The sequence below is a fragment of the Drosophila virilis genome, chromosome 4, assembly GCF_030788295.1.
Source record: "Drosophila virilis strain 15010-1051.87 chromosome 4, Dvir_AGI_RSII-ME, whole genome shotgun sequence".
Classification (NCBI taxonomy): Eukaryota; Metazoa; Arthropoda; class Insecta; order Diptera; family Drosophilidae; genus Drosophila; species Drosophila virilis.
The window spans coordinates 18692856-18706741 of NC_091546.1; the positions used below are offsets into that span (position 1 = coordinate 18692856).

The window sequence follows — 13886 nt, forward strand, 5'->3', positions numbered from 1 at the left end:
GTGGTTGCTGTAGTTGTTGTTCCGTTGGCCATTAAAAGTGGCAATCAATCATGTTCTTTGATTTCCCATCTGGAATGCTGTGTGGGCGTCGCTTACACGCTCATAAACAAGAGCAATAGAACAAGGTCAATTCAGGAAAACTGTGTTCAATTGCTTGTAAAAGCAATTAATCAGGAAATTTCGGGTGCTGCTAATTGAGAAGTCGATATAAGGCCAAAACGTTTCTGAGTTGAGTAAAAAGGATTCGCATAAGCGAATCTTTTGATATAATAAAAAGATATAGAGTTAACCGGTATAAATATTTTCTCAACTCTTGGGCCTTGAGCGCACCCTGAAAATTTGTCAAGTTTCCTTTTAAGGTTTTTTCCAATCTTATCTCTGTTTGAACACACTCAGAACCTAATGAGCCCTAATGCCTGCGTTGGCCTGGCCCAGGCGAAGCCTCAGGCAGTCGTCAGGTTAGGTAAATGTTAAGACATAATTACAAATTATGCGCGCAAATTAAATAATAAATCGCGCTCCATGTATATTCATAATGAAAATCCACTTAGTGAAAGGACACAGCACGAAGGCATAAGACAAAAAATGGGAGTGAGAACCATCCTGGCTCAAGGATATGCATTAAGAGCCTACTGTGTGTGTGTGTGTGTGTGCCGCGGATAATTTTTGTTGCGAGCCTTGGCATTTTCAGCCAATACACATTTCTGGCAAACGACGTTCCTTGGGCTTTAATATTTTAATTGCTTTCAACAAATGGAGCTGGCAACAATAATTATTTTGTTTAACTATGTTTAAAGGCCTACAGGGAAAGACATGTGGGCGTCTATGCCCACAAACTTGTGGTTTAACCACACACACACACACACACACACACACACACACACAGACACACGCGACATGTGCCTCGCAGCGTATACGTGATGTGCGTATACGTAATATGCGTACACTTAATGTGACAGCCATATGAGGCGCCAAGTAGCGCTTTTCATGTCACTCAAGAGCTTTTCGCTCTGTTTGTTTATACCCTGTACCCATTAAAAGTGTGTGAAAAATGGATAGCCTGGCAGGCAGATGAAAGGTTTCTAATTTGAGTTGACTCAAAATTGTGAATAACTTATTCCTCTGGCGGAAATCAATTTAGTTAGGCATTACTTGTCGATTTTTAAAGCTGGTGCTTAAACTTTTATTAAATTATTTTAATATTAATCTAAAATAAGGAATATTAAATATATATACCATAAGCCAACTCCTCCCAACATATCGCTTGAATTCATGCTCACAGCAATTTTTCTAGATGCTTTTTTTTACGTAGAGGGTATTTTCTAGTCGTGCTATATTGAGTCTTTCGTCCAATTTTATATGTGAATAAATATGCAGCCCAATCCCAACTGACAGTTATGAGTTGTTAGATTGTTATAGCTGTCGCTTGACAGGTTGATGCGCTTGTTGTGGCCAAAAAGCCAACAGTACAAACAGCTACAGTACAGCATAAAAGTACTCATACACCTCACAAATAACCAGTTCAATAATATCATTGATATATAATGCAAGTGTATTATTATTGCAATGAAAATGGAAATGACATTTTAAGCCTTATGCCTGGAACTAAATAATAAAATATGCCAAAGTCTTTATTAAACATTTGAATAATTCCAAAAAAATCTCTACTCGCAGCATTTTGTTATATTGAAACTGTTCAAACTTTGACCAGAAAAAAACCAAACTTAATTAAAGTTCATTTGGAATTTTTTAATTAAAAAATTTTGTTCTCTAGGGTCAAGTTCAATGCTAAAAAGTCCTCATTCAGCTTTTACAATATTCATGCTGGTTCGCCTTTAGCCTTCCCTTTATGCTTCTTGTAGAGTTTGCCCGTTTTTTTTGTTGTTGTTGTTGTTGCTATTGTGCCAACTGCATAATTTCGCTTATGGAAATTGAAATGGGCTGCTGCATTTTGCGCAAGTCGTCAAAGTTTTCGCAAACAGCCTGTACGGGCCGCCCGACCCACAGGTCTTTTTCCCTAGAGCCACGACAGGGACACACCGCTTGCCTATTGTAAAAACTTTTGCAACTTGCCGCCGTCAGCGCTCATTAAGCTCTTCAAGCGCTCGTCGAGGCGACATTTCTGCTGAACAGCTTTATATCCACTTTAAGCGGTAGGGAATTGCTACAAGGTTTTGCTTAATGTGTTTATGAAGATTATTTCTTTGAAGATCTGTATATACTGTAGCTAAGTGTCAAATCATTTCTAGATTTTAAGACCTAAGAGATGTGCTTAAAAAAAAAACAGGACAAGATCGACTCGACTACTGATGCAGATCAAGAATATATATACTTTCCTTCTGTCTGTTAACAACCATTCCATTGTAACTACACCCAAAGGGTTTAGGATGCAATATATATATATATATTAATTTCTGAGTAAATTCTTAGTTTCATAATATTTTCAAGCCCAATTTCTATTTATGTCCGTTTTCTCATCCATAGATAACGTATAAGGCATCAGAGATTTGTCCCTTTGTTCCCCCTTCTTGGTTTCACTTTGATTTTCAATTGTGCGCTTCAATTATATATGCAGATCCAATCAATAAATTGACATCACTCGTTCTGGCGTCGACATGGTCTCTTTTGTATGATGACCTGCCTCCCTTCGCGCGGCCCTCTTAAGCCCCTAAGAGCCCCTTCAGAGGGGCTGGTATGCTATCTAACTGCTGGGCGTTTTGACACTTTGAGTGGTTTTAGTTGTCAGAGTGCTAAAAGTGTGAAAAAAGCGTGGCTATAAAAATTCTTTGCATAAAATATGTGCACTAAAGGGTCGCACAGAAGATGCGGGCCAAGCTTGGGGAACTGTGAACCAGCAAATATTATTGCCAAGTGTTTGATTGAGTCAAAAGGCAAACGACAGTAGAGCGTAAAATATTGAAAATATTCGAGTTGAAAGCAATCAATGAAAAGTGAGAAGAAAAATAAAAATAATCGAAAAGTTTAATCAGAAAAATGAGTATCTTTAATTGAAATAGTTAATAGATTGTAATCTGTAAAGTGTTCTGCAGGTCATTCAAACCTTTTTAATAAAAGCAAAATAAAAAAAAATACAGTGTGAGAGAGTTTTCAAAATTTAAATAAGGTAGATCGAAACATATAGACAATACATAGATTAATAAAGTTTATTTTCTATTTAAAGAATTTACCAAAGGAATTTACAAAAAACAAGTTGAACTAGGAACTGGTAAACATTTAAGTTTTCAATCTATCTATATTGGTTTTTGCGTCAGAAAATCTATCGAGCATTAAGATTTTGAAAGGCTTGCAATTCTTGGCTCCGTATTATGACCCTCTTTTTGCAAATTTATCATTATTTTGCTTAACTTTTGGCTTGATAGTACACAACTTTAAATGTTTTTACTTATAATGCCACTCTTACTTTAACTTTTCTTTTGATTTCTGATTTCTCTGCTTTTTGTGAGTAACTCACAATACCTATTGTAAAACTCGCAGCGATTTCTTGATTTCATTTTTTACCCTGCCCTGCTTCCCTTTTAATGTTCGTCTCTTTTTAAATATTAAATAGATGACGTGACAACCTTTTGCAGTCTTTTCGTTGTTGTTATTTTTCCCCAGTTTTACACACGGGCACCATAAAGCCGTTTGGCAAATTGATGTCGGTTGTCCAGACAACAGGAGTCCGGCGACTGTGACCTATCACTTCAGCATAGTTGTCCTTTAATGGTATTTGTGGCACATTTTTATCGATGCACTGAACTCTGCCAAGTGATTAATGTGGCATCCTCTTTGTGTGGCTGCTAACAGTCCCTTCCTATTTGTCTGAAGTTGCTTGCTTTTGTTGCTGTGCAGAAATTGAACAAGGACCAACAAGGACTAACGCTTCGGTCAGCATAAATTAATTACATTTTTGTATGGGGCAGTACACAGGCTGAATAGAGTGCGATAGTGAAGGCGGACAATGTCAAGTGTTGAATAACATATCTCTATGTGTTGTGAGTGGAGGGAGTGTGTGTGTGTGTGGGTGTGTGTATGTGGATGTACGTACTTGAAAGTATAAAAGCTTTCCAAAAAAGTGAAGAAAATTTTATTATTTATAAGTATATTCTGTCATTGAGTACAGGGTATTGTTATGTCGAGCCGCTTGGCTAGAATAATATGAAGTTATTTTTCGTCGTTCTGTGCGATTTTCAATAATTTAAAATAAAATCATTTTGGTTTATTGTTCACTGAATCTTTTTCGATCTCTTTCTTAACCGTTATCTCTCTTTAGTTGCCCTCTCTGTGTTCTCTCTCGTTCTCTTTTTAAAATATAGCCTTTCCATGCGATTTTCATAAGCTTAAAAAGAACAATCTTATTTATGTACTTACGTAAATATATATGTGATAAAAGCCCTTAAGCTGGTTCTTCAACTTAAACTAACTTTTAGCTCTCTACTCTAACATGATTTGCATGATTTAAGGCAATCTTACGCTTAGTCCAAGCTGTTTTATTTAAAGGGCTTAACGCTGCTCACAGAGTCCCTGTTTATAAATATTTAAGCTTGTCTTTGGTTTGACTTGCCAACTGAATTTTCTACCTTCCTAACACGAGGTTAAACAATCGTAATTGTCGTCCTCTTCAGGTCAATTTTAGCAACAGTTTTGGGCTTTTTAAATGTAAATCTACCCACATGGCAATATGTTTACATAATTTCTTAAACGATTATTTTAGAAGATATCAAAATGTGCTAGATTGAAATATTACTTTGCCTAACAATCGTTAGTATGACTCGTGTCTGTCTGTCTGTCGCACGACCTTCGCTCAAAATAATGATGAAAACTTCATCATTTGATTTCAATTAAATCAAGCGCGCAATTGCTAATGAGATACTTTCGTCAGTTTAGTCGCTCGTCAATGTCATCAGCGCGTGGCTAATTAAAACATAAACTGTTTTCACAGTACTCTCGAGTATGTTCGCAACGGTCTCGGCTCACTCAATTACACGGGCTAAAGCTAGTTGTTGCCTGCAACTGATTAAATTTGAGCCATTTCTTGCTGGGGTTGGGTGCGCTTCTAGGTGGCCAGCGGCTTTCGGGCTTACGCAACGCTTACAAATTACGCTGCTCACATCCCTCCCTTTTTGCGTGCCTCGTGCCTGGAGCCTGGAGGCAGCCAAGGCTCTGCTCGACTCTGCCTCAATGCGCTTTCAACAAGCGCCCGCGTCAGAGCCGATTTCATTAATTATTCAGGGCACAGTTGCACAGCTTACACTGTTTCCAGCTGGCAGCTTTACTCTGGCTCCTGCCAGCTCCAGTTGCTGCTGATTTAACAGACGAACGCATTTGCTGGCACTTTTCAGCTATGTCAGTGCGAGTGTCAACTGTAGCTGGTGTTGACTGTGGTCCACATAAGAAGTTGTGCAGTTTTTGGCATGGATTCCCTTTAATACACATACAGCTGAAAATATCGTTAGCAGGCAGTACTCATGTCGAACTGGGCTGGATCTGAGAACTAGCTAGAAAATAAATGATTTATAGGATATCTTTAGCAAATTTCTTGATAAATGTATTATTAGTCCCGCTTAGTCAGCCAATCAGGAAAGAAGCTGTTATATACGTATATAGCTGAGTAATAACTTTAGCTTATTAAAAAGTCCTGAAGTGAACTCAAGCTGAAATCGTTCTTAAAATAATTCAAAATAAGCCCTAATTATGTTAAAATTCGCATAATATGGCATCTGGCATTTCAGCTGGATTAGTTGCTGCTATTTATACATAAAACTCATTTAGTTAGATTGCAATCTTTATCGAAGGCGACCAGAGCTCATCAGCCGAATATTTATAAATTTCTAAAACTCATTAGGCTCGCAGAGTTTGCCCATTTGGGGCAGCATAAATGTATGTAAATCACAAAATCCAAAGCGCGGTAATTAATTCCATAAATAAAACCGGAGCAAACGTTGCCTCTGCACAGATTTACGCATGTATATATATATATATATATATATATATATATATATATTAAGCATAGATGTGTGTGTGTACATATGTAATAGGATAAGAGCATCATTGGTAACCCTAGCCAGGGTATTATAGTGTCACTATCTATGTTAATTATAACAGTACGATAAGTAAATATCGATAAAGAAAAGCGGCTGCAGAGAAGAAGTGGAAGGCAGTCTCTCTACAGTACTAGCAGTAAGAAGACGTGTTGTTAAAAATAAAAAGGCAACCCGAACATAAGTTAAATCAACGAAGAAAATCATACTATTACAATATCAGAAGTGGGATTGACTCAGAAAAAAAAAAAAAACACAACAAAATGGAAAATATAAATATAAATGACGTGTCAATAGCGACATTGAAAAGTTGGTTGGCATTACTAAATTTGCCAACAGAGGGTACCAAAACTGAGCTGATGGCGAGATTAAATAAGGTACCAGTGGATATCCGAGACGATGCTGCAAAGGAACTTGAAGTTCAACGTAACAAGGAACAGACAATTGAGGCTCAAAATGAGTTGCAAAACATAATGCAACAACAGCGTGACGAAATAGCAAATGGCGCCGAGATGCTGAAATTGATGCGTCTCGAAATTGAAGCGTCTCGAAAATTCCTAGAAGAATTTCAAGTAACGGTGAACCGCAACTCGCACATCGGCGGGAGCGACGGGGGAGAGCAAGAAAGTGAAGTCGGCGATTTATTGCAGCTAGAGGATGGTCACACTGAAGAAAGACCACGGTCGACGGATGGCAACGCTGGTGCAGCTGATTACACTGGAACGGATGGCAACGCTGGTGCAGCTGATCACGCTGGTGCAGCGGGCAACGCTGGGGCAGCTGGAAGGATCGACGAAAGTGGCAACGCTGTCGGAGGCAACTTAAATAATTGCATCCAAACTGGAGCGATGATGTTAGCCAAGGAAATTTTATTAGAATTTACTGGAGAAAGTGAGGTGCGTAAATGGGTAATGCAATTCTTCAATGTGGCCAAGATCTACAGACTAAATGATATGCAACAGCACTTGCTTTGTATAAGCAAATTGAAAGGCGGTGCTTTGAAGTGGTTGCATGCAGACCCTATGCGCATCATTGCTCCGATTGACGAGATGCTAAATCAATTGGTTTTGGCCTTCGGGGGAGGATTTTCGAAGTCGGAACTACGACAGAAGTTCGAGGATCGGGTTTGGAAACCAGATGAGGTGTTCGCCACATATTTTAGCGAAAAAAGCATATTGGCACAGGACATCAACATTGATGTAGAGGAGTTAATGGAGGGTATTATTCGAGGCATACCTTGCGAAAACTTGCGCACTCAAGCTAGTATGCATTGCTTTACCAATCCGGCTCAAATTTTACGTGCGTTTGCAGCTATAAAGTTGCCAATTAAACGGGTACGAAACCATGTAGTGAAACAAACTGCACAGGAAGCACAGGCGGACAAACAACAACGTTGCTACAATTGCAATGTTAAGGGCCATTGGGCCAAAGATTGTTTAAAGCCCAAACGGGAGGCAGGATCTTGCTATGCGTGCGGCTCAAAGGATCATTTAATAGCAGGATGTCCAAATAAAAAGTATGATATGGAAAACAAATATGTAAGATACTTAAGAATTCATTTTAGTAACTCATTTAACAAATCAATAATTGCAGAATGCCTTATAGACTCTGGCAGCCCTATTTCATTTTTAAAGGAAAAGTTTGTGCCATTAAAAGTAAAGCGTATGCCAGATGCAAATTCGTATGTAGGTTTAAATGAAAGTAAATTGAAAAATTTTGGAAAAATTTTATGTTTTATGAAGAAAAAGTTAATAAATGTTTATTTTAATGTTATAATTGTGGCAAATGAGTCTATGAGGTATGACGCTGTGCTTGGTAGAGATTTTATGGATTCTTTTGGTTTAAATATTGATTTAAGAACATTAAAAATTGTGAACGGGCATAAAGTTGATCACCAGAATAATGGTAAAAATGATATCATAGCTACAAGCTACAAAGAAAAACAAAAAAAAGTGGACGATGAAGATATCAAACACGAGCAAAATGAAACTATATTGTTAAATGATAAAATCGTTAATAAGGAAATAGTCAGTAATGAAACTGTTAGTGATGAATTAGTTAGTGAGAAAATTGTTAGTCCGGAAACGCTTGGTGATAAAGTTGGTAGTGATGAGATAGTTAGAAATAAAATAATTAGTGGTGAAATAGTTAGAAATGAAGTGATTGGGATCGAAACTGTTAGTGATGAGATAGTTAGTTATGGAGAGCTTAAGCTCGAACCTGATAGTGAAGAAGTTGTTAGTGATGAAATTATCTATAATCAAACCGGGATTGAAAAAGTGATTATAGAAGATATAGGAAACAGTGCAGTTAAAATTAATAATCATGTTAATGAAGCGCCAGTGAATAGCGAAATCATGGGAGTGTTAGAAGAGAATTTTGAGAAGGATATCTTAACAATAAGTTGGGAAGATTCTAACAAAAGAGAAAATATATATATTTTAAGTGAAGATATTGATTACAGCACAAAGTGTGAATTTGAAAATTTATTTGAAAATACTTATGTAAAAGCGAAAAGGCCAAATCAGCCAAAATTAAGACATGAGTTAAGCATAAGATTAGAAAACGACAAAGTATTTAATTGTACACCTAGGCGGTTATCTTATATGGAAAAAGAAAAGTTGCAAGAATTATTAGACGACTATTTAAAAGATGGAATCATTAGGCCAAGTTGTTCAGAGTATGCATCACCTATAGTACTAGTGAAGAAAAAAACTGGAGACATGAGGTTATGTATTGATTTTAGAAGACTGAACAAAATTATATGTAGAGACAACTACCCGCTACCATTGATCGACGATTTATTAGACAGACTATGCGGAAAAACAGTATTTTCAAAGTTGGATCTAAGAAACGGGTATTTTCATGTTTTTGTTAATGAGCAATCTATTAAATACACTTCATTTGTTACCCCTTTAGGACAATATGAATTTCTTAGGATGCCCATGGGTTTAAAAACTGCGCCACATGTATTTCAAAGATTTGTTAATAACATATTTTGTGATATGATAAAAGATAATAAGGTAATTGTTTACATGGATGATATTATGATAGCAAGTACAAACATAAAGGAACACATGGAGACCTTAAAGGAAGTGTTTATAAGACTGGTGCAAAACAAATTAGAGTTGAAATTAGATAAGTGTGAATTTTTTAAAAGCAGCGTTAAATATTTAGGATTTGTGGTGGATAGTAAAGGCGTTAGGGCTGATGAAAAAGGGTTAGAAGCGGTTAAATCCTTTCCAATACCAAACAAAATTCAGGGAGTACAAAGTTTCCTAGGGTTATGCTCCTACTTCAGGAGGTTCATTTTAAACTTTTCTATATTAGCTAAACCCTTATATGATTTATTGAAAAAAGATAAGAAATTCAAGTTTGGAGAAGAGGAGTTTAAGTGTTTTAATATGTTAAAAGATAAATTGTTAGAGGCGCCAGTACTATCAATATATAATTACAAAGAAGAAATAGAACTACATTGTGATGCCAGCGCAGTGGGATTTGGGGCTGTTTTATTTCAAAAAAAAGAAGATAGGAAATTACACCCGATTTTTTATTTTTCTAAAAGAACAACCGAAGTAGAGTCTAAATATCATAGTTTTGAGTTAGAAACGCTAGCCATCATTTACGCATTACGCAGATTTCGTATATATCTGCAGGGAAAACGATTTAAAATAATGACAGATTGCAACTCTTTAACTTTAACGCTTAACAAAATAGATTTAAATCCGAGAATTGCTAGATGGGCGTTAGAACTACAAAATTACGATTTTGAGTTAGTGCATAGATCGGGCAAGCAAATGCAACATGTGGATGCGTTAAGCAGATGTTATGAGGACATTTTAGTTATTGAATCCAATAGTTTTGAGGACAATTTAGTTATTTGCCAAAGCAAAGATGACAAACTGGTAGATATTAGAAAGATGTTAGAAAAAGAAGAGCACAAGCTATTCGAAATGAGAAATGGGGTCATTTACAGAAAAACAAATGATGGCAGATTAGTTTTTTATGTACCAAAAGATATGGAAGAACATGTACTTTACAAATATCATGATGAGTTGGGACATGCTGGGAGAGATAAGATGATCGATGCCATTGGAAAGAGTTACTGGTTCCCATATATTAAGGAAAAAGCAATAAAGCATATAGGGAATTGTTTAAAATGCATTGCCTTCGCCCCCAAGACGGGTAAGAGTGAAGGACTATTACATAGCATACCGAAAGGAAACAAACCGTGGGAGATGATCCATATAGACCATTATGGACCAATTAATGCAGGAAGGGCTAATAAATATATATTGGCGGTGGTTGACGGATTTTCAAAATTTGTTAGACTATATACAGCAAAGACAACAAGTACGAAAGAAGCGATTAAGGCATTAAAAGATTATTTCAGAGCGTATAGTAGACCTAAGTTCATTGTATCGGACAGAGGGAGTTGTTTTACTGCAAAAGAGTTTGATGAATTTTTAAAAAATGAGGGAGTAACGCATATTAAAATAGCAACGGGTTGTCCGCAAGCAAATGGTCAGGTGGAAAGGTTGAATAGAGACTTGGGTCCGATGATGGCAAAAATGGCGGAGCCAGAAAATGGTTTACATTGGGATGTTATTATAGAAAATGTTGAATATGCAATAAACAACACACAACACAAAAGCATAAAGAAATTTCCAAGCGAAATGTTATTCGGATTACAACAGAAAGGAAAAGTTGTTGATGAATTAAAAGAAAAATTAGAAGAGTTTACACAGGTGAACACGTGTGATAAAAGAAATTTAGAAAATATAAGAAAGAGTGGAGAAATATATCAAAAAGAAGCTCAAATCAGAAATGAAGAGCGGATTAATAAAAAGAAGAAAGTATCAGTAGAATATAAAATAGGTGACTATGTCATGGTAAAAAATTTTGATAGCACACCAGGAGTTTCAAAAAAGTTAATACCAAGATATAAAGGGCCTTATAGTATAGAAAAGATTTTAAAAAATGATAGATACTTGTTAAAGGATGTAGAAGGCTTTCAATTATCTCGCAACCCGTACGTTGGTATCTGGAATAGCCAAAACTTTAAGCATTGGATGCGAAAATAGGCAATAAGCATTAGTTATAAAGATAGATACACATATAAAAGACAGAGATCGGGAGCTCTCTTTGTCAGGATGGCCGAGTTGTAATAGGATAAGAGCATCATTGGTAACCCTAGCCAGGGTATTATAGTGTCACTATCTATGTTAATTATAACAGTACGATAAGTAAATATCGATAAAGAAAAGCGGCTGCAGAGAAGAAGTGGAAGGCAGTCTCTCTACAGTACTAGCAGTAAGAAGACGTGTTGTTAAAAATAAAAAGGCAACCCGAACATAAGTTAAATCAACGAAGAAAATCATACTATTACACATATTTATATATATATTTGAGCTTTAAATGCGTAATTCCGGCCTGCACATACAATGAATATTGTTCAATTTTGTTGATGGCCGCATTGCAAATGGGCTGTAAATTTGTGTTGTCAACCGTCGAGCAAATTATCAATGCAAATTTTAGCCAATAAACCCGCCCAAAGAACATGCAAAATGTCCGCTTGCCATTTTAATATGCTTCTCGCATTGGCTACAATCCCTAAAGGGAACAACAATTTCATTGGCGACACGAACCGCACCCGTTGCTCATAAAATGCAGACAATGAAGGGATTACACGCAAACACACACACACACACACACACGCAGCTGCTCTCCCCGCAGAGGGCGAAAGATTAATGTAGGGCTTTAGTAGTAAAGCATACGGCAATGCGTTTCGGCTCCGTAAAATGTTCAGTTGATTTGATAGTACTAGATAATATGCTGTGTATTGAGCCAAGGCCAGATATTAATCTAAAGTAACTACATATTTTGATAAAGTGCCCAGATATATTTCACTTAACTAAAAAAAAAAACAGATCAAGATATATGCTTGAATAATATGCATTTAGATTAAAAGCAAATATAGTCTTATATATAGAAAAATTCTTATGTAATATATCTGTAAAAAAAAAACAGAAGAACTTTCTTAACAAAGCAGTTCTCAGTAGTAGACATGTTTAACTGTTCCAGTCAATTGGATAACTTTACACAAAGGATTCAGGCTCGTAGGCAATGATGAATAAGTCCATGACAAAGCATGAAAATTCATTTATTTTCCAGCAAAATTTGTCTATTTTCTCAGTTTAAAATGATTAAGTTGAAAGGTCAGTTTAATGGTCTGGTTAAAGCGTTTAAATTTGAATATGAATAAGCAACTTTTTTTTTAGCAACTGTTTCAAGCGAAGCTGTTGGCCCACTTGTGCTCAATTATTGAAGTTGCAATTGTGGCCAACAATATGCAAATTATAGTTATCGATTCCTATTTGCTATAATATCTAAATCAAATAAAAGGAAACTGTTTAACTATAGCTATAGAACCAAAACGCTTCTTACACTTTCTTACCCCCATCTATTACAATAAACGAACCACAATAAAGTTAGTTCGCTGCCAGTTGACCCAAATTAACCTGGGCAACCGTGGCTGCAGCCATTAAAGGTTGCCACTTGCATTTGTCATTTGTTTAATGAGGAGTGAAAGCTGTTGATAAACAAAAATTCAGCTGAGTTTGACTTTTGCTGCGAGTTTCAAGCCAGCTATCAGCTACGGACCAGGCGGACCTTGACTTATTCTCATTATTAATTACGACCTCGCGTATCTGCCAAATGGCGCTGTAGATATCAACGTCTAAGGTGCACAGTTCCTTCTGGTTCGTTTTTTGCATGTCCTGACTTTCTTTGCTGTCATTAGTCAAATTTTGTTGTTGTTGCTTTTCGCATTTGCAGCAGGTCTCAAGTTTTTTGCCACGTGTTGTTGTGTTCGTTGCATCGGGCTGCCACCTTCTCTAATTAAAAGTTGTGGCAAATTTTTGCGGTTTGTTATTTACCTTTATTTTTTTGTTTGTTTGTTAGCCTGTCGACCTCCTCCCTCCCCCCTGCCCCCCGCTCGCTAGTCTTTTGTACCTGCAGTGGTTATGCAACACGCCAAACTGCAGGCTGTGCAGCTTTTTGTGTCATATTTGAGCTACGTGTGTCATGTGCCGCTTCTTGACACATAAGCTCGAGAGCTTTTCTATAAATAATAAAACGCGACTTTAACAATATTTGCTCGAAACATGCATAAAGACAGCTCCAGGAAGATAAGATAGCCCTGTGCACGACTCAGATGCTTACAAATAATTGTGCAGCTTGAAGTAGCTGAATATGACTTGAAGAATAGATAATTCATAATACAAGAAATACATTTCCAAAAAGCTACTACTACTATCCATGGATTATTCCATTGGCAGCCTTGCATGATATTGTGGTTCAATGATATTAAAACTATTCACATTTATAGAGAGCATGTGTTAAGATATCCTCATAAGCAAAAGAGTTTCCTGCCTTTCAGCTGTTCGTTTGATATAGTTGCCCGATGCCTGCAGCAGCAAGACAGAATCTATTTCAATTATAGTCCTCATAGCAACTTTGCATTTGCTTCTGCAACTTTAGGGACACACCTCGTATCTGTATCTGCATACGTATCTGCAGCTGTGCTTTTTATTTGCATCTAATGGTCTTATTGCTTTTTTGCGCTATCTGCATTAAAAGCAGTTTGCACTGCCGCCAGTTTTCCATTGTTACCTACACAATTCTACCATAACTTTTTGCTGCAGTCTATAAATATGCATTCGTTCGGTCTAAATAAACCGCAATATAATCCAGGCAAAAATATTGATAGAAACCAATTTTTTTCAAGGTTTTTCGTTGGAAATAAAGCATTAAAATATATTTTTATTATATGCTGCAACTTTT

At 36.6% G+C, this 13886-nt stretch overlaps 2 protein-coding genes across 12 annotated transcripts in view; both read left to right on the forward strand.

Moving 5' to 3' along the window:
• wwk (white walker) overlaps positions 1–13886 on the forward strand; it is a 60925-nt gene that overhangs the window by 9913 nt on the left and 37126 nt on the right. The window lies entirely within an intron of this gene.
• Positions 6046–8238, forward strand: LOC138911296 (uncharacterized). Of its 2 annotated transcripts, none has more exons than XM_070209459.1 (2): positions 6046–7557; positions 7635–8238. In XM_070209459.1, exons 1-2 carry the CDS (start codon positions 6305–6307, stop codon positions 7738–7740), a joined length of 1359 nt encoding a protein of 452 aa, XP_070065560.1. In that variant the 5' UTR covers positions 6046–6304; the 3' UTR covers positions 7741–8238. The 2 variants fall into 2 exon arrangements, with proteins under 2 accessions (XP_070065560.1, XP_070065561.1); XM_070209460.1 differs by having other exon boundaries at positions 6047–7579.

What these genes read in the sequence shown, in the direction of transcription:
- LOC138911296 (XM_070209459.1), top strand. Translation starts at nt 6,305, where the DNA reads ATGGAAAATATAAATATAAATGACGTGTCAATAGCGACATTGAAAAGT. An exon ending in GCAGGATGTCCAAATAAAAA is followed by an intron (nt 7,558 to 7,634) that starts GTATGATATGGA and finishes CAATAATTGCAG; the next exon opens with AATGCCTTATAGACTCTGGC.